The 18,740-nt window shown below is 55.4% G+C and overlaps 2 protein-coding genes across 5 annotated transcripts in view; one reads left to right on the top strand and one right to left on the bottom strand.

Moving 5' to 3' along the window:
• Nucleotides 1-25: 25 nt before the first annotated feature.
• TKFC (triokinase and FMN cyclase) lies at nucleotides 26-11,566 on the bottom strand. 4 transcript variants are annotated; one of them, XM_075928413.1, is made up of 18 exons: nucleotides 11,431-11,566; nucleotides 10,403-10,598; nucleotides 8,806-8,995; nucleotides 8,492-8,602; nucleotides 8,218-8,399; nucleotides 6,313-6,391; nucleotides 5,816-5,905; nucleotides 5,205-5,239; nucleotides 5,043-5,127; nucleotides 4,872-4,961; nucleotides 4,356-4,472; nucleotides 3,762-3,881; nucleotides 2,979-3,116; nucleotides 1,704-1,810; nucleotides 1,355-1,458; nucleotides 1,138-1,171; nucleotides 904-993; nucleotides 26-436 (listed from the first exon to the last, which is right to left on the bottom strand). In XM_075928413.1, the coding sequence occupies exons 2-18, from the start codon at nucleotides 10,406-10,408 to the stop codon at nucleotides 275-277; spliced, it is 1,740 nt and encodes a 579-aa protein (XP_075784528.1). In that variant the 5' UTR covers nucleotides 10,409-10,598; nucleotides 11,431-11,566; the 3' UTR covers nucleotides 26-274. The 4 variants fall into 4 exon arrangements, 3 of the variants coding, with proteins under 3 accessions (XP_075784528.1, XP_075784530.1, XP_075784531.1); XM_075928415.1 differs by having other exon boundaries at nucleotides 10,403-10,576; nucleotides 11,431-11,562; XM_075928416.1 differs by having other exon boundaries at nucleotides 10,403-10,494; nucleotides 11,431-11,552.
• DDB1 (damage specific DNA binding protein 1) overlaps nucleotides 11,496-18,740 on the top strand; it is a 27,610-nt gene continuing 20,365 nt past the window's right edge. Inside the window, exons 1-4 of the mRNA XM_075928411.1 lie at nucleotides 11,496-11,721; nucleotides 12,036-12,184; nucleotides 12,720-12,836; nucleotides 13,727-13,948. Coding sequence (XP_075784526.1) covers nucleotides 11,661-11,721; nucleotides 12,036-12,184; nucleotides 12,720-12,836; nucleotides 13,727-13,948 — 549 coding nt within the window. The 5' untranslated portion in view covers nucleotides 11,496-11,660. The remainder of the gene's footprint in view (nucleotides 11,722-12,035; nucleotides 12,185-12,719; nucleotides 12,837-13,726; nucleotides 13,949-18,740) is intronic.

Raw genomic sequence — 18,740 nt, 5'->3', positions numbered from 1 at the left:
CTGCAGAAATGAATGGGCCATCACCTCCAGAGCAGGGCTCTTTATTACAGCCACCGTACTCCCAGCAGCTGGGGTGAGCTGGGGAGCCCCCCCGTGGGTTCAGGGCTGAGCCCCTCTGCCCCCCATTCCTGCCAACGAGATCCTGCTCTGGGCAGATCCCAGAGCCCCCTCCTGCCAGGGACTCTGTGCCATCAGCCCTGGTCTGGCCTGCAAAGGGCCCGGAAGTCAGTGCGGAGGGAGGAGGGTAAAGTGGGGAGGTGCCATGAAGCAGGAGTCACCCGCTCTGGCTCTGTAACCCTTCCAGCACAGAACGCAGAATGGCCGCCGCGGCAATGGCCCCTGGGTCCGGCAGCTCCAGGCGGGCCGAGCTGATGTAACTGGCCCTGCCAGCACCTGCTTCCATGTTCTTTGTGGATTCAGCCGCAGCCTCTGCGCTCTGCCGAGAGAGAACAGGAGGGAGCTGGTAATGGATGAGAGTGGCCTGGACCCAGCCTCTGCCCCCCCCCCCGCCCCCGGGGAGACCTGGAACGCAACCAGATCGGCTTCCCTCTGCAACTCACCCGATGCCGCCTCAGTCCTGCCCCTCCCCAGGGCTCTGCTGCTGTCCCTCAGCCCACACATGGCCAGGCGTCTCCAGCCATGGCAGCCCCACAGCACACCGGGCCTGGCTGGTTCTCTCAGAGCCACCCCCTCCTTTCCTGCAGCTTTCACGGTGAGCTGCCCCAGTGCCAGCCTGCCCCACTTTGCTCATGAGACCGCTAGGGCCACAGCCCCACATTCACCTCCCCTCATGCAGCTTGGGAATCTGTTCAGGGGCCTGCATGGCTGCAAGCTCCGCCCCTTTACTAGCCCCTCCCCTGTCCCCCAAAGGGGCAGGGCTTGGTGGGAAGCGAGCACTCGTACCTGGACTGCCTTATCCAGCACGGTCAGCATGTTGGCCTCCAGGGCCCGCAGGGCGTGCAGCTCCTTAGCAGCAGCACAGAGGGAATCCAGCTGCCCAAGACACAAGGGGGAGGAGTGGTCAGGGCAGGGCAGGCCCAGAGATCCCCAGTAGCACGGTGATGGGCATGGCCAGAGCTTTGCCGGGTTTCCCTTGTACCATGTGCCCAAGGGGCAGGGCAGCTGCTTGTCACTCACCATGGTCCTGTCCCCAGGCGCAGCTCCCCCGTACCTGGCACAGAAAGCAAAGGGGTCAGCACGGAGCAGTGCCACTGCGGAGGGGTTAAGGGTCGCTAGCGGGGGTGGGAATGCCCCATCAAGGGCCTGCTGCCCTTCCCCCATCAGGCCAGGCACTGCTGCCATGTCCCTCCAAGACCCACGTGAGCCTCCCTCTTGCTTTGCAGGCTCTACTCACTGCTGCATGGCTTTAATGCCGGCATCCATGGCAGCAGCCCAGGCCGCGGGGTCGCTACTGCTCTGCAGGGGCTGCGCAGCCGCCGTCAGGAACAGCCCGTACAGCTACAAGGGAAACGCCAGGCTGCTCAGCAGCAGTGCCGCCCTGACGCAGGGTGAGGGGCCCCGAGATGGCAGGGCCCATACACCTTCTCCCCCCGGTGTGAGGAAATACCACCCCCCGCAGAGCGATGGGACATGCCCCACAGAATCCATACACCCCCCTGCTGGGCTCGCATCTCCTCCCCCCTCTAGCCTCACGCCAGGGGGCCAGGCTCAAATATCTCCACATCCCCATCAGCGGCACTCACCGCTCCCGAGGACCCTCCCATCTTCTCCAGTAGCAGCCTGGCCAGGGTGGAGAGGATCCGGGACGGCTGGGCAGGCAGGGGCGTGGAGTTCAACCACTCCTGTATGGCTGGAGACACGTGGCAGCATGGGTGAGAGGCAGAAGGGCTGGGCTCGAGGGGCAGCGCCCTCAAACCCGCCCCCCCACCCCGAGGGAGAGCGAGGGCTGAAGGGCACCAGGCAGAGCTCACAGGGTGCAGGACGGATCCTACGATCCGAAGTCTGCAGGGGAGCCAAGCCAGGAATCCTGTTCTCTAGGGACTCGGGGAGCCAGACATGGAGTCCCATGCCTTGTGGGGACTGGAGCCAGCCTAGGATGCTGTGCCGGTGGGGCCCCATGCCTCCAGGGGGTGTGCCAGAGGGAAGGAAGCCCTACGTCCCAGGGGTAATGGAGCTGGTTCCTGGAAGTGACTTGAGTCTTGGTGAGCAGACAGAGTGCTTGGGGGGGAGGGAGGGCGCATAAGCACGGTCAGACTGGGTCAAACCAAAGGTCCATGGAGCCCAGTGTCCTGTCTTCTGACACAGGCCAGTGCCAGGTGCCCCAGAGGGAATGAATAGAACAGGGAACCATCAAGTGATCTCTTCCGTTGCTCATTCCCAGCCCGACAGGCGAGGGACACCATTCCTGCCCATCTGACTAACAGCCATTGATGGACCTAACCGCCATGAATTTATCTAGCTCTTTTCTGAACCCTGTTAAAAGTCCTGGTCTTCACAACATCCTCTGGCAAGGAGTTCCACAAGTTGACTACGTGCCCCGTGAAACAATATTTCCTTTTTTTGTTAGTTTTAAACCTGCTGCCTATTAATTTGTTGACCCCCAGTTCTTGTGTTATGGGGGCAAGTAAATAACTGTTCCTTATTCACATTCTCCACACCAGTCATGATTTTATAGACCTCTCTCATATCCCCCCTTAATCTCCTCTTTTCCAAGCTGAAAAGTCCCAGTCTCAGGGTGCCAGAGTCCCAGGCTGCCCAGTCCCCATAGGGCCAGGTTCCCGTGGCTGGGGGCACTAAGGGGTGGCAAGGAAGCAGACGGAGATGCCTCTCCCCAAGGGGGCTGGATCACAGAGGTGCTCCCCACCCCTCCCTGAACCCACCAGCTCCTCTGTCCTCCACAGAGCCACGAGGGGAAGGCTGCCACCCCCCAGAAGCCAGGGATCCCTGTGTCTGTTGTGAGCTCCAGCCCAGAAGAGCTCCTATGGATTGAGAGATAGTTGCTGGGTCCCAGCACTAACCCCTGGCAGCCCGGGCATGGGTGCTGCCGCAGTCGCCGTCCCCCGCCGCGCGGTCCAGTTCGTTGAGCTCCTCCTGCAGGCCCAGCAGAGTACTGCACACCCGCTCCAGAACCAGCCGCCCCCTCTTGGAGGCTGGCGCTGAGGGAGGGAGGGAGGCAGGCAGGGTGCTGGTTAGATGGGGGAAGGGGAGTGCCTGGCTTGACATGCAGGATTGAATTGTCACACTCACAAGTGTGTCCCTCGCATGCTCACTGCCTGGGCACTAGATCCGGTGAGGTGCATGCCCACGCCTGTGTGTTCCACTCGGTCTCGCCCCCCCTTCCCCCCAAGCCCTCCATTTCGGCCCTCTGCCCTGGCACTGCACACTACAGATGTCAGCACAGCCCCCTGCTCTCCCCAGCCAGGCAGAATGGAACCAACAGCATCCTGTCCTGCAGTGGAGGAAACTGAGGCACGGGGGAGGGGACCTGAATTCCCTTGATCACAGAGCGTCAGCAGCTCAGACGGGAACACCTGCCACCTTGCTCTAACCAATAGACCCCACTCCTCTCTCCTGCTAGACCCAACTCCCCTCCCCTCTTGCTGAATAGAGAACTTGAGCCCAGATGGCCAGCCCTTCCTCCCTGCAGCAGCAATCCCAGGGCTGCTCCATCTCTCTGGCCCGCCAGCCACCTCACTGTTGCGCCTACCCTGCCCACAGCAGGTGAGGTGATAGCAGGGCCTCGGCTGGAGCCCCCAGAGCCTTGTCCGGTCAGAGCCAGGAACAGGGGTCACCCTCCATACCTCCGTCTGGGACAGGCTCCTCTGCCTTGGGTCCCTCCTCAGGCGCTGCCCGAACTCTGTCCCGGCCAGTCACGGGCGCTCGGGCTAGGTTGGGCCAGGCCACAGCTGTGGTGTCAGCATCTAGGGCGCAGCAAGACAGCCAAGTCAGGCCCAAACCCAGTCCCTCAGAGGGCCTGGTTCCCAGCCACTGGGAGGGCTGAGGGATTAGCGCAGGGTTGGTCAGGGAACACAGGGCCCTCTTTACCCATCACAGCCCTTGCAGTACTGGGCCCAGCCCCGGCTCATGGCCCAGCCCCAGGAGATGCCACCACTGTAGGTGCTGAGAACTGGGCCTCAGAGCTTCCCTGCCTGCGTGTGCCAGAAGCGGACCCGCTGCTGGCAGCCCCTGGCACCCCAAGGGCTCCACTTCTCCTCCATCCTGCCCATGGGGGAAAGATGGCCCTGGATGAGGAGCAAAGGGTCCATCGGCCCGTTTTATCCCCAGCCCTGACGCCAAGAGGGAAAGCCTCAACTCCCGCACAGCGAAGTCTCCCACCCCCATTCTGCGGAACCCCCAGCCCGATGCCAGGGGGAATCAACGCCCCGGGGCCTCACCGATCAGTCGCAACAGCGCGTCATCTGCCAGAAGGAGGGTGAGGGAGACACCAGACATTTCCAGAGCCGTCATGAAGGTGCCGACCAGCGCTCGGGCGATGCGAATGCCTCGGTCCTCTGCAGCAAGAGGGCGGGGAAACCGTGAGGAGTGGGATGGGAACCAGAGATTGGGAGTGCAGGGAGAGTCTGGGGAGAGACTGCAGGCTGGTGGAGGAGAGGAAGGGAAGCTGTCCCTCCTCCCCACAGCGGGAAGGCAAAGGGGAGCAGCATGCAGGGAGTTCAGGGGGTGAGGAGTGAAAGATGAACGTCCTTGAGGGATGATCCAACCCTAGAAATCCAGGGCAGAGACAGCTTGGGGGGCAGTGGTGAGGGGCCCTAGGGCACATACCTGGGGAGCATTATACACACAGCCCAGGCACAGCCTCTACCTGTGAGGAAGAGATGCGAGTCCCCTGCACACCCTCCCATCGGAGCCCTGCCTCATGCCTGTCCCCACTCTCCAGCTCTGGCTCTCACCAAGGCAGCGCACAGCCGCACCAGCCACCACGCCCAGCTCCAGGAAGGACAGGCCACCCAGGTTGTTCACCACCAGCACCACAGAGGCCCCTAGAAGGCAGAGGAGAGTGGGGGTGAGCCCTGCCCTGCCCTGCCCAGGGGCAGCCAGGTCAGGGACAGGGGGTCACTCACCGGGCTCCAGGGCCACGCGCGAGGCATTGGAAGAGCTGCTCATGTGATCGAGCATTGTCTTGACGATTTCGTCCGCCAGTGCCATCTGCGGGGAGGGGGAAGAGATGGGTGAGAATGGGGCAGCCACAGGCTTGAGGGCAGGTGTGGGGGGAGCCAGCCTACCTTCATCCTGCGCACGCCCGCCTCACCGTGAATCCCTGTGGAGACAGGAATTGGCACTGATAAAAGGCCTCCAGCTGTCCCTCACCCGCCCTGCCAGCACCTGATCCCAAGCCAGAAATAGGGCCTGGGCCACAGGCAGTCAGAGCAGTGACCAATAGCAGCTGCCTGGCCACGCCGATAAACCCCCTCCGGGCACTGCAGTGCAACCCAGCCCATAAACCCCCTCCGGGCACTGCAGTGCAACCCAGCCCATAAACCCCCTCCGGGCACTGCAGTGCAACCCAGCCCATAAACCCCCTCCAGGCGCTGCAGTGCAACCCAGCCCATAAACCCCCTCCGGGCGCTGCAGCCGCCCGGCCTGGCCTGTACCCTAAACAGCGGATTCTTGGGCCTCATTGATAATGAGCATTTCAGTCCCATGGGCACCTCGGCTCTGTAGATGATGGGTACCTGGATCCCCTTTGGAGACCCAGCAGCCAGTTCCCACCCCCAGATAGACAGCCGTGGGCTGATGGGAGACAAGACAAGGGATGTGTGCCAAACTCAGTCAGAGGCAAGGCAACAGACAGACAGACAGGCAGGCAGGCAGGCAGGCAGAGGGAATTCCTCACCCAGGCCCAGCTCCAGCTCATCCTGAGCCAGCTGAAAGGTAGGTCCAGAGCCAGGGACGCTGCAGGGCGAGAGGCTCACGCCCAAGGTACCTGCATGAAGAGGGAACAAAAGGAGCCACGGATAGGAGCATGACCTTTGCCATGGATAGGAGCATGACCAGGACAGGCACACGGATGCCAAGCCAGAGGCAGCTTGTTCTTAGACAGAATTCTGGTCTCTAGGCTGTAATCAGCACCGTGCCCTCTGGAGGGAGGAAGGGTGAGGTTACTGGCTGGAGCGGTGCAGGAGTAGGTGCCAGGTTTAAAATAAAATCTTGGGACAGGGCACCATCTATGTTGGGACTTGAGAGCAGGATCTCCTGGCTGAGACATCCCCAGGGGGAGTCCACTATTGCTGTGGGGCCACATGTCCCTCCCAGACCTCTCCTTCGCCCACTGACAGCCTCTGGGCACTATGGTGCCCACCCCAGCCATGCCAAGGGTCCCTGCGTGCTCACCCATGGCTTTTGAAACATCTGTCACCTTGCGAACAATCTCCTCCAGACTCGCTCCTGCCTCTGACAGTGCCCCAGCCACCTGCAGGAGAAAGGTTGTGTAAGTGCCAGCTCAGGACGCTGTTCCTCCCTGTTGTCTTCTGACTGGCATCGGTGCAGGACCGCAGACCGGCTAAAGCCCAACAGGTAGCAAGGCATCCGAGTACTTCAAGTTTCTACCGTAGTACCCAGGGGCCCTCATCCTTCCAGACCCGCCATGCTGGGCACCACATGTCCCCTGTGAGTGAGATGAGGGGATCATAAAATACTAGAATTCTAGAACTGGAAGGATCATCAAGTCCAGCCCTGCCTTCAAGGCAGGACTTGGCATCATCTAGATCATCCCTGATAGGTGTCTGTCTAACCTGCTCTTAAATATCTCCAATGATGGAGACTCCACAACCTCCAAAGGCAATTTATTCCAGTATTTAATCACCCTAACAGGTAGCAAGTTTAGAGAGTAGGATGCCAACAGACACAGCCTGGTAGCTACAGCACTGGGCTGGGACCCAGTTCTATATCTGCCTCTGCCATCGACTGCCGGGAGAATCACTTCAACTCTCTAGGACTCACGTGCCATCCACAAAAAGGGGCCATTTCTTTGGCCTGGCCTATTTCCACCAGACTGTCTCTTGCCTGAGGAACATCTGGTACAACGAGGCCCTGAGCTTCAAGTCACCACAGCACTGTCTGTTTAGGAGTGTTTCACAAAGCTAATAATCACAGAGAACCATTCCCTTGCAACTTAAAGCAACATGCTCCCTCTGCAGACAGCTCTGTGCCTGGATTCAAACCCTCCCCAGAATCTGCTTTGCAACCCAAACATTACAGTTTCTGGCTGGTCCCAAAGCCCCTGCTGGACACTGACTAGATTGGGGTGGGCAAGAGTTAGTCAACGGGCTGGATCTGGCTTCCAGCGAAGCCTCCTTCCTCCCCCTTGCTGGAGCAGAGCTACTTGGAGCAGCCAGCCCAGCAGACAGACATAGAGCCTGTCTCAGGTACCTGCTGGGCTGCTGGCTGGGAGCCACCTAAATAAGCACCTCCCAGCCACAGCCTATCTCCCTGCAACTACCTGTCCCAGGTCACCAGCCCCTCTTGCCCCAGGCCACCCCCCCCAACCCTTCTGTATCCCCTCTTCCCACCTCCTCCAGGCCATAACTCCCTCCCAGATCCTGCACCCCCTCCTGCACCCCTCCCCCAGGCCAGAATCCTCTCCTGTACCCATACCCCTTCCTGGACCCTGCACCCCAATCCCTTGCTCTACATCACAGCCCCTTCCTTCACCCAAACTCTGTCACAGACCCCACACCCCCTCCTATACCCCTGTGCTCTATCCTAAGCTCCCTTCTGCACCCACCTGCCGTCCCAGACCCTGTGTCCCCTCCACAGAAGTGCGGCCCTTGACCACTTACCAAAATCTTGGCGTAGACCCCCCCCATTAAAATTATTACCCACCCCTGGAGTAGATGCACAAGTGGAAATGACCAGGGACAGCAGAGATGGGGTTGGTTCCAGCCCCACCAGCTCCAGGGGTGCAGAGACACAGGCCTGTCTCTCTGACTGACAACACGGCTGTGTCTTTAACCCCTGAGGCTTCATCCCCAGCTGGCAGAGTCACTGGGGCCCTTGATGTGGACAGCCAAATCCCCTGGACAGGCACCACTGATCAGCCCCCTTCAGACTATCCAGGACATTTGACCCTAGCAGGCAGAACTGGACCCGAGGCTGCTGGGAAAGTAACTGAGGGCTGGTGGCTTTGATCTGCAGTGGTCCCTGCTGTGAGTGGCCACTGGGGACCGATCTGCTCGGTGTTTATGAGCACTGTGCCACAGCCTCTGGCACAGTAAGTAGGCTGCCCATCCCACCCACCTTGTGTATGAGCACGGTGCCACACAGCCCTCTTCTCCCCGTCTTCTTCTGTGTGGTGAAAGCGCTGTCGTCGCCTACCACCACCATCTGCACTTTGGCCCCCTCTGCCCGCGCCTGCTCCAGGGCCAGCCCGAAGTTCAGCCGGTCCCCCGTGTAGTTCTTCACAATCAGCAGGGTCCCAGCTAAGGGAGACAGCAGGAAGTGAGGGGCCCTAGTTGCTCCCCACCACCCTTGGGTAGGTGAGACCCTTCCACCTGGCACCACGCTGCTGTACCTGAGCCAGCCTGTGTCACCGCCCGGATCGCTGCCAGTATGCTGCCCACTGCAGGAGAGGTGAAGACAGCACCAGCCACCACTCCAGTGAGCATCCCCTTCCCGATGTACCCTAGGAAGGGGGGCAGATAGAAAGTTAGGGGCCCTGATGGGAGAACCTCACTCCCAGCATGCACTGCTCTCACAATGCTCTCCCTCTTTAGCAATGGGATTCTCCACCAGCGCAAACCCTGGTGCGCCTCAGGCAGGACCCTTCCCCAGACTCCCAGCCACCCCTCCAGCCTGCCCCAGCTCCCTGCTCCTGGCACCACAAACCTGCATGTGCGGGCTCATGTCCTGACCCTCCTCCAGACAGCAGTGCCACCCGGCCCCGAACGTTCTCCAGGTCGGATCGCAGTGCCACCCGGTGCCCCTGAAGGAGCTGGATGTCCGGATTACAGGCCACCAGCCCAGCCAGTGCATCGTCCGCACAACCTGGCACAGAGTTCACCAGCTTCTTGGAGACCTGGGAGGCAGTGACAGAAGAGAGTGATGCAGCTCCTGACTGCACTGCGGCTGGGAAGGGGTTGAAGTAGGTGGGTGTTACCTGGGTAGCTGAGCTACCGGAGGCAGATGTGCTTTGATGACACAATGGCAGGGATTCAAACACTGCTGTTGGGAGGACTGGGTGGCTCGGGTAGGGAGGGGGGCAGGAATGGAACACTGTTTCCCTTCAAGGGGGTGCTGGTTCCCATCTGACCCCAGGGTGGTGAGACTGGCTGGCTCAGGGGGCTGAGGAATGGGACGTGGTGCCTTTCCCTTGACAGACACTGGAGTTCCCTGTTACAGGGGAAGCAGTCATGGTTCCCTAAAAGTCCCTATTCCAGCACCACCCCCATCTCTTATTGCCCTATGCCAGGCATGTCCAAAGTCCGGCCCGCGGGCCAATTGTGGCCCGTGTTCCGGTTTAATACGGCCCCACAGGTAATTTGGCAATATCTATCTTTTATGGCCCCCAACGAATCCATATGTATTGAGATGAATACATTGTAAAATCTCAGTTAATGTCAGTTGGTCTAAATCAGTTATAAATATATTTGGACACAACATGTATACTTGGTGTTATGTTCCTGTTCATATTTTTTGAACTTAAAAGTTGACAGACAACCTTTATTACCAATAATATGTAATGTACTTTACAATGTTCCTGACGTATATTTCAGCTTCCTGGATTTTTTTTTCATCTGGCCTTCAGATATTAAAGGCAGAGTGATTTAACACCTTTTTAGATTTGTCATCCATGTGACGAAATGAAAAGTGTGCCGTTTGCAATAAACTTTGCATAAAATAGTTAATTTGCATTTAATTTTAATGGTTCAAAGAATGTCAGGCAAAATGGTCGGCCCTCACGCATGTTCACTTCATCAAATCTGGCCCTCTTTGAAAAAAGTTTGGGCACCCCTGCCCTATGCTGACACGCCCCTCCCCACGCAACACAGAGTCTCCTCAGTGGATCCCAGCTCTGCTAGGGGAGCTGGGAGGTAAGGACTGGCCCCCAGCCAGCCAGTCTGTGCTCTCGTGGCCCCAGTGTGGCATGGCTGTGCAGCTGCCAGTGAGGGAGCAAACTCCGAGGTCCTTGTGAGGCGTTTACTCAAGTAAATCTCCCAGTGACCTAGAGACCTTAGGAACAGGGCCTGGGAACGGAGACCAGTCAAATGCAACCAGGGCAACAGTTGCCCTCGGAGCCTGATAGTAGCAGGGTGCCAGGATACCTCATGCTGCTGGAGGGGCAGATGGACAAGCCAGGCCATGCAGGGCAGAGGATTTACTTCCTCACTGCAGTATAAGTGGGGCCCTACTATAGCCCTCCATTCCACCCCACCCCCAAGCTCCCACTGTGCCCCCCCAAACCTCCTTCAAGGCCAGGACTCACCTGCATGGAGGCAGGATTGAAGTACCCCTGTTAGCAGAGTGGATCCGATCAGGAAGAGGGGGCCTGATTTCTTCCAGCAGAGCTGTCAGCACCTGGGCATGGGGTCAGACAGGGAGATGAAAGTCTGGGGAGGAGCACGTCTGTCTCGTGGCTGGAGAGGAAGGGTGTAGGATTCTGGACAGACAGCAAAGCAGCCCTGTGAGACCGAGAACACCCTGAATCCTGCCTCTGTGGCCATGGACTTCAACCTGAGTCTAAACTCCACCTGGCACCACGAAGGGGATGTTGCGGAGTAGGAGGGAAGGGTGATCTTAGGGACACCCCCCCCCCTTGCCCTGCTCTGTGCACCAGGGAGGCAGCCGTTCCTTTGCTGCTGGCCAAGCCTCCAGCCAAGCAACATGGGCAGCCGCTCCCCAGACTGGAGGGGCCACGGGAGAGGCTGGCAGAGGGAAGCGTAAAAGGCCATAGCGGCAGGCAGACCAGGGCGGGCAGTGTGGGCACGGCCGCTTCCAGCAGGCAATGCACCACAGAGGGGCACAGCAGGGGGGCTGAACGAGGGACCGGTGCAATGCACTAAGGGAGCCAGGGCATGGGCACAGAGAGCCAGGACAGGGTGCCCCTTGCAAAGGGGTGATGGGGCAGCAAGGGGGCAGTGCCAGGCACTGGGGGGGGGAGGGGACAGAGCAAGGGGGCGGAGCCAAGAACTAGGAAGGGAACAGAGCAGGGGGGCGGAGCCAGGCACTTTGGGGGGAAGGGACAGAGCAGGGTGCCCCTTGCAGAGGGGTGATGGGGCAGCAAGGGGGCGGTGCCAGGCACTGTGGGGGAGGGGACAGAGCAGGGGGGCGGTGCCAGGCACTGTGGGGGAGGGGACAGAGCACGGGGGGCGGAGCCAGGCACTGTGGGGGAGGGGACAGAGCACGGGGGGCGGAGCCAGGCACTGTGGGGGAGGGGACAGAGCAGGGGGCGGAGCCAGGTACGGGAGCGGGGCACGGTGCCCCTCCCAGCGACTTTGCAGCGCCCGCTCTCACCCGCCCGCCGACTCTTCTGCTCCCAGCGAGGCCGCCGGGTCTCTTCTTTTATCTGCGCGCGCGCGCTTCCTGAGTCCCTCCGCCGCCGCCGCGCCTGCGCACGCGCGGGTCCTCCCAGCGCCGTCCCGTGGTGCCCCGCGCGGCGGCGGCGCTCTGGCTGGTGCGGGAGGCGGCGGTGAGGGCTGCACGGGCCCTGCTCTCTGTGTCTCTCCGGCCGCCCCTCCCCCACCATGTCCTACAACTATGTGGTGACGGCGCAGAAGCCAACGGCCGTGAACGGCTGCGTCACCGGTACCGGCCGCGCGCGCGGGGGGAGGGGGAACCCTGGGAGGTGCGGGGGCTGAGCGGGGCCGGGTCGGGGGTGCACGAGGCGGAGCAGACCCCAGCGGGGGGGGCATTGCCGAGTCCTGCTCTCGCCTGAGGGAGGCGCGAGGTGCTGGGCGGGTCGGTGGGGCCAGAGGGAGCTGGGACACGGGGGGGTCCGGCGGGGGGGGGGAGCAGGGTTCTGGGGGTGCCAGTGAACGGAGCGATCAGGGCGCGGGGGAGAAAGCGGGGGGGGGGGACGCGCAGGGTGCAGGGGGTGAGCAGGCTGCTTTCTCTCGCAGGACACTTCACTTCCGCCGAGGACCTGAACCTGCTGATAGCGAAGAACACCCGCCTTGAGATCTATGTGGTCACGCCGGAGGGGCTGCGGCCCGTCAAGGAGGTGGGCATGTATGGCAAGATCGCCGTCATGGAGCTCTTCCACCCAAAGGTGAGCGTGGTGCCTGGTACGATGTCATTGCTTAAACAGCCCCCCACCCACAGCGCCGTGCCGTTGGCCTGGCTAGCCTGGTGTGGCCCGCGGCACAGCAGGGGGTTGCTCAGATCAGGTGCGCCAGGTTGTGGGTGGGGGCCAGCTCCATGGCTCTGGCTGGGCCCACTGTGTTTGGGAGGAGGGGTGGCGGCACCACGGCTCCATCTGGGCCCACTGTGCCATGGAGGGCCCGGCTGGACTGGAGCAGTCCTGGGCCCACTGTGTGCCATGGTGGGCCCGGCTGGACTGGAGCAGTCCTGGACCCACTGTGCCATGGTGGGCCTGGCTGGACTGGAGCAGTCCTGGGCCCACTGTGTGCCATGGTGGGCCCGGCTGGACTGGAGCAGTCCTGGACCCACTGTGCCATGGTGGGCCTGGCTGGAATGGAGCAGTCCCCTGCCCACATCAGGCAAGGGGCTGGTTCAGCCCAACTGGGCTGCCAGTTAACCAGTTACATTCCTAGTATGGAAAGTATGTTGATCCCTTTTTCTAGGGGGAGAACAAGGATCTGCTGTTCATCTTGACAGCCAAGTACAATGCCTGTATCCTTGAGTACAAGCAAAGTGGTGAGAGCATTGATATCATCACCCGTGCCCATGGCAACGTGCAGGTAAGTTGGGTGGGCAGTGCAGTCCAGTTACCATATATCAAGTACCCTGGATAGCTGATGGATTCTCTTCATGATTGCTGGTTTTGTTTTTCTGTTGACATAGACAAATTATAATTACAAGTGTCAGCCCTTGTGGAGCTTGTAACTACAGTCCTGATCCTGCAGCTGACTCTGTGTCTGATTACTTACACTAGTATTCAGCGAAAACCCTCACCAGCTGTCAAGTCAAAGTAGCTTTCATCTGATTTCAAATGTTGAGATATAATTGACAACTGTGAGGTAGTGGATTGAGCACAGGCCTGGATGTCAGGAGATTTAGTCTGCCAGTAAGTTGCTGAGTGTTTCCTTGGGCAATATGCTTTTCTGTGCCACGGTTTTTCTACCTAATGTGCTAAAAGACCTACAGATAATATCTAGGTCTCTGACATCTTTAGATCTCAGTGTTTTAGAAAAGAAGTATCATTATTCTAATTTTAGTGATGGGGAAACTGAGGCAGGAGGCTGTGACATGACTTATGTGAGTCACCCAGGCAGAGGTGGGAATAGAACACAGGTCTTGTGTATCCCTGTTCAGTGCTCTATATATTAAGCCTTGCTGCCTTCCTAGGAGAGAAGCTGCAATGTGTTTTATGCTACAGGAAATTGAGATTCCAATTATTGAGGCTGGCTGTTTACCTTTGATGGATTTCATGGCTCGTTGGCAGAAAGGACATCCACTTCGAATACCAGGATATTTTTTGCTTACTTGAATAATATGCTAAAGCCTATTGAATGGATTGCAGGAAATCCATTCCCAGCTGTGGGATGTTGACCTTGTTTCTTGTTCTCTCTGAGTGTTCTGTTGGTTCTGTGTTTGGGTCTCTTTCTGATACTGGTTTCTTCTCTTTCAGGATCGCATTGGTCGGCCCTCTGAGACGGGTATAATTGGCATCATTGACCCAGAGTGTCGGATGATTGGACTGCGGCTCTATGATGGCCTCTTCAAGGTCATTCCTCTGGAGCGGGACAACAAGGAGTTAAAGGCCTTTAACATCCGCCTGGAGGAGCTGCAGGTCATCGATGTCAAGTTCCTCTATGGCTGCCAGGCTCCTACCATCTGCTTTGTTTACCAGGTATCCAAGGTGGCTTTCTTGGGTATCCATGAAAAGAGGGTATTGGAAATCATTGGGCAGGGCTGGTATGAACTGGAGCACATGAATGTCCTTGTAAATGTCCATGTCATTTATGCTGTCCTGGAACCTCTGGTAAGTAGTATTGTGGTCTAGTGGTTAGAGCAAGAGACTGGAAGTCAGGATTGACTTTGTGACCTAGGCAAAACTGCCTCACTTCCTTTGTCTGTGCCACATGGCTATTAGCACTCCACAGGAGATTGAGGATTCCCTCTTTAGGAGCATTGAGGTTCTTGGATGATTGATGCTTTAGATTTGATCATTTCTCATTATTTCATTAGCAGAAAAGTCTTTCAGCATGCATTGGGGAAGTTGAGGAGAGCTCCTTTTGGGTTTATAGTCTCTTCCTATTTCTTTGCAGTTGCTGATGTTGGGCCCTGATCTGCTTCCTTCTCAGAGGTTGGGAGGAGTCAGTAAATCCTGTTCAGGGATATGCTAAGGCCACTTTTCATTTCTGTAGGGGTTTCAAGCCTGTCTTACTGTTAGGGTAGTCTCTCAAAGGGAACAATTCTGAGCACTGTTACATCTCCCCTCCTGGGCGCAGATTATGAAGGGCATCTGCTGTTGCGTACTGTGTACATATTTTGGCTACAGCAGCCTCCCTCAGTGATACTAACTCACAAAATTCACATCGCCGTGTATGGTGTCCAACACACTGGTATAGTGGCTACTGCTTCAGAACTGGTTGGACACCATGGATATAGGCAGGGCTTGACAAACCGTGACAAGAGCTACTCGCCAGCCCCGCACCTCGCATGAGCCAGTGAATGGGATGCATGGAGGGACCGGCTGAAATCTACTCGCCATGGGCGAGTAGAATCAGCGGTTTGTTGAGCCCTGGATATAGGTATTAGTGCAGTTCCTCAGGAAACTGAAGCACCCACACAAGGTTACTACTATAGGACGGTAGAACTCACATGCAACAAAATAAAGCAAATACAGTCCCCACTTCATCACACACTGGGCTGACTTGGAAAATTGGTGGAAGGACACAGAGTCCTTCATCTTTACCTTGCCTGATCAGATAGACGTGGACTGAAAATCGTTGCTTTCTAATGGCTTCTTGCTGGCCTGTGTAAAATGAGTTTGGCCTCAGTTTAGTTCTTAATGTCTAGATCATATACAAGTCATGAGCACAAGTAATAGTAATCTCATGTTTATCATGTACATTTCATGAGTCTATTCAAGTGCTTTACAAAGGAGGTTAGTAATATTATTTCAGTTTCACAGATGGTAAAACTGAGATACGCATGTGACATAGAATCCCTTTCTGAGGTTGGCTGTGTCTGAACTGGGAATGGAACCCATGCCTCCGGACTCCTGGTCCAGTGGTCTTTCAACTAGGGTGCCCTGTGCGGATGGATTTGTCTTGCTGGCAATCTGAGCAGAGAAACAAGGTCTGAACAGATGCGGGACCTTGAGCTCCCCTCTCATGTTTAACAATGATCTCTTCAGGGTGTGGAGAATATTGCTGTGCTGTTGCTTATGCATGTGCGATATTTTGGGTAGACACCTGCCAGATTCTTGATCTGGTGTGCTAATTATCAGTATATTAAAGAAATTTTGCCTGAAAGGGCAAGGGCTCTGAATTACTGGCAATATTAGAAACATGCTCTATTTTCTTTCTAATCAGAGCATAAATTCATGGACTTTAAAGCCAAAAGGTTCCATTCTGATCATCTAGTCCAGTGGTTTTCAAACTATAGGTCACAACCCAGTAGTGGGTTGTGGAATCTCAGGCATAGGGTCACCTTGCTGTAAGGATGATCAGGTGACCAGCAGGGGTCGTTAGGCAGGCTTCTTGCCCGGCCTGGTACTGTGGACCATGCTGCACCCTACAAGCGGCTAGCATCTGGTCCAGCCTCTAAACTGGGGAGGCCACAGGGCTCTGTGCTACTCCTGCCCTAAGCACTCGCCAATGGCAACTGGTGGGGGTGATGCCTGTGGGCGAGAGCAGCGCAGAACCACTTTTGCACCTCCTCTTAGGAGCCGGACCTGCTGCTGGCTGCTTCCATGGTACAAGGAAAGGCAGGAAGCCTGCCATAGCACTGCTGTGCTGCTGACCGGGAACCATTGGTGGTTAATTTGCAACCCCATGCCCCGGTCCCCTGCTCCAGCCATGAACCATGCCCCCCAAATCCAGTGCCCCTTCCTGTACCCCAAACCCGTTATCCTCAGCCCCACCCTAGAGCCTGCACTCCAGTCAAAAGATATGGTTATGTTGGGTCGCAGGCATCAACAATTTTCTTCAACTGGATTGCAAGAAAAAAAAATTGAAAACCATTTATGTAGTCTGATCTCCTTTGTAACATGGGCTGGGAAAACTCATCCAGTGATTCCTGCATTAAAGCTGTGTTACTCAGTTCTAGATGCAGAGATGAAAAAGATCTTGTTGCATTTCCGATTGAAATTACAGTAGAGCCCATCATTTTCCACCACATTTTGTCCATGTAAGCTCAGTAGTGCTGAACCCTTTGATCATGACATCTGCCTGTGATAGTTTTATTATACAGCCGGTCCCCGACTTACAAACGGGTTACGTACCAAACACCTGGCCGTAACTCAGTTTGTTCGTAAGTCGGGAATACATGCTTTTAAATACGGCTGCACTGTTCAGAAGTGCGGATGGTGCGTTCATAAGTCAAGAACCGGCTGTATTGGGTTAACGGGAGGTTGGTCGTAAGTGCGAATGGTAGTAAATCGACACGTTCGTAACTCGGGGACGGGCTGTATTTGTGCTTACACATGCTATAGCAATGGGGTTTCTGTAACATTGCACACAGTTTGGGTTGTTTCATAGTATATTAGAACTGGAAGGGACCTTGAGAGATCATCAAGTCCAATCCCCTGTCCTCATGGCAGAACCAAGCATGCTCTATATCAGTGTTTCTCAACCTTTTTTAATAAAGTACCCCTTTAAAAAAAAAATAAGGATCCCCCAGTATCTACAGTTTTCAGACACACAAACATTTTTTCTACCATCACAACACATTTGTTTAAACAACTTAATTGTAGCTGGGTGGGCGATGAAATGTTTTGGTGTAAAAAGTACAAAAATAATAAAGTGCTGTAAAACTTAAAACAAAAATTCAATTTTCTCCAAATTTCAGTTGTGTTGACATACCCCACAGACTTTGCTCAAGTACCCCTAAGGGTATTCGTACCACTGGTTGAGAAACACTGGTCTATATCATCCCTGATAGATGTCCGTCTAACCTGCTCTTAAATATTTCCAGTGATGGAGATTCCACAACCTCCCTGGGCAACTTATTCCAGTGTTTAACCACCCTGACAGGAAGTTTTTTCTAATGTCTAACCTAAATCTCCTTTGCTGCAGTTTAAGCCCATTGCTTCTTGTCTTATCATCAGAGGCCAAGGAGAACAATTTTCCCTCCTCCTCCCTGTGACACCCTTTTAGATACCTGAAAACTGCTATCATGTCCCCTTTCAGTCTTCTCTTTTCCAAACTAAACAAGCCCAATGTCTTCAGCCTCATAGTTCATATTTTCTAGACCTTTAATCATTTTTAAAACAAGAAGTCCTGTGGCACCTTATAGATTAACAGATTTATTGGTGCATAAGCTTTCGTGGGCAAAGACGCACTTCGTCAGATGCGTTCATGCATCTGACGAAGTGGATCTTTGCCCACGAAAGCTTATGTGCCAATAAATCTGTTAATCTATAAGGTGCCGCAGGACTTCTCACTGTTTATACGGATTCAGACTAACACAGTTACCCCTCTGATACTTAATCATTTTTGTTGCTCTTCTCTGGACCTTCTCCAATTTTTCCACAACTTTCTTGAAATGTGATGCCCAGAACTGGACACAATACTCTAATTGAGGCCTAATCAGCACAGATAGAGCGGAAGAATGACTTCTCATGTTTTGCTCACAAAACTCTTGTTAATGCATCCCAGAATTGTTTGCTTTTTTTTGCAACAGTGTCACACTATTGAGTCATATTTAGTTTGTGGTCCACTATGACCCCTAGATTTCTTTCTGCCGTACTCCTTCCCAGACAGTTGCTTCCCATTCTGTATGTGTGGAAACGGATTGTTCCTTCCTAAGTGGAGCACTTTGCATTTGTCCTTATTAAACTTCATCCTATTTACCTCAGACCATTTCTCCTATTTGTCCAGATCATTTTGAATTATGATCCTATTGTCCAAAGCAGTTATAACCCCTCCCAGCTTGGTATCATCTGCCAACTTAATAAGCATACTTACTACGATATCATCTAAATCGTTGATGAAGACATTGAACAGAAGGGACCCCTGCGGAACCCCACTTGTTATACCCTTCCAGCATGACTCTGAACCATTAATAACTACTCTCTGAGAATGGTCATACATCCAGTTATGTACACACTTTACAATAGCCCTATCTAGGTTGTATTTCCCGAGTTTATTAATAAGAAGGTCATGTGAGACCATATCAAATGCCTCACTAAAATGCCACCACTTCTCCCTTATCCATGTGACTTGTTATCAGAGAAAGCTATCGGATTGATTTGACACGATTTGTTCTTTACAGATCTGTGCTGGCTGTTTCCTATCACCTTATTTTCTTCCAGATGTACAAACATCTGCAGATGAATTCCTTAATTACTTGCTTCAATATCATTCCTGGCACAGGAGTTAAACTGACTGGTCTGTAGTTTCCTGGGTTGTTCTTATTTCCCTTTTCTAGTCTTCTGGAATCTCTCCTGACTTCCATGATATTTCAGTGATGAT

The sequence above is a fragment of the Pelodiscus sinensis genome, chromosome 4, assembly GCF_049634645.1.
Source record: "Pelodiscus sinensis isolate JC-2024 chromosome 4, ASM4963464v1, whole genome shotgun sequence".
In the NCBI taxonomy this organism is placed as follows: domain Eukaryota; kingdom Metazoa; phylum Chordata; order Testudines; family Trionychidae; genus Pelodiscus; species Pelodiscus sinensis.
The sequence above is the reverse complement of the archived record's forward strand: the minus strand, read 5'-3'. Positions and strand labels throughout refer to the sequence as shown.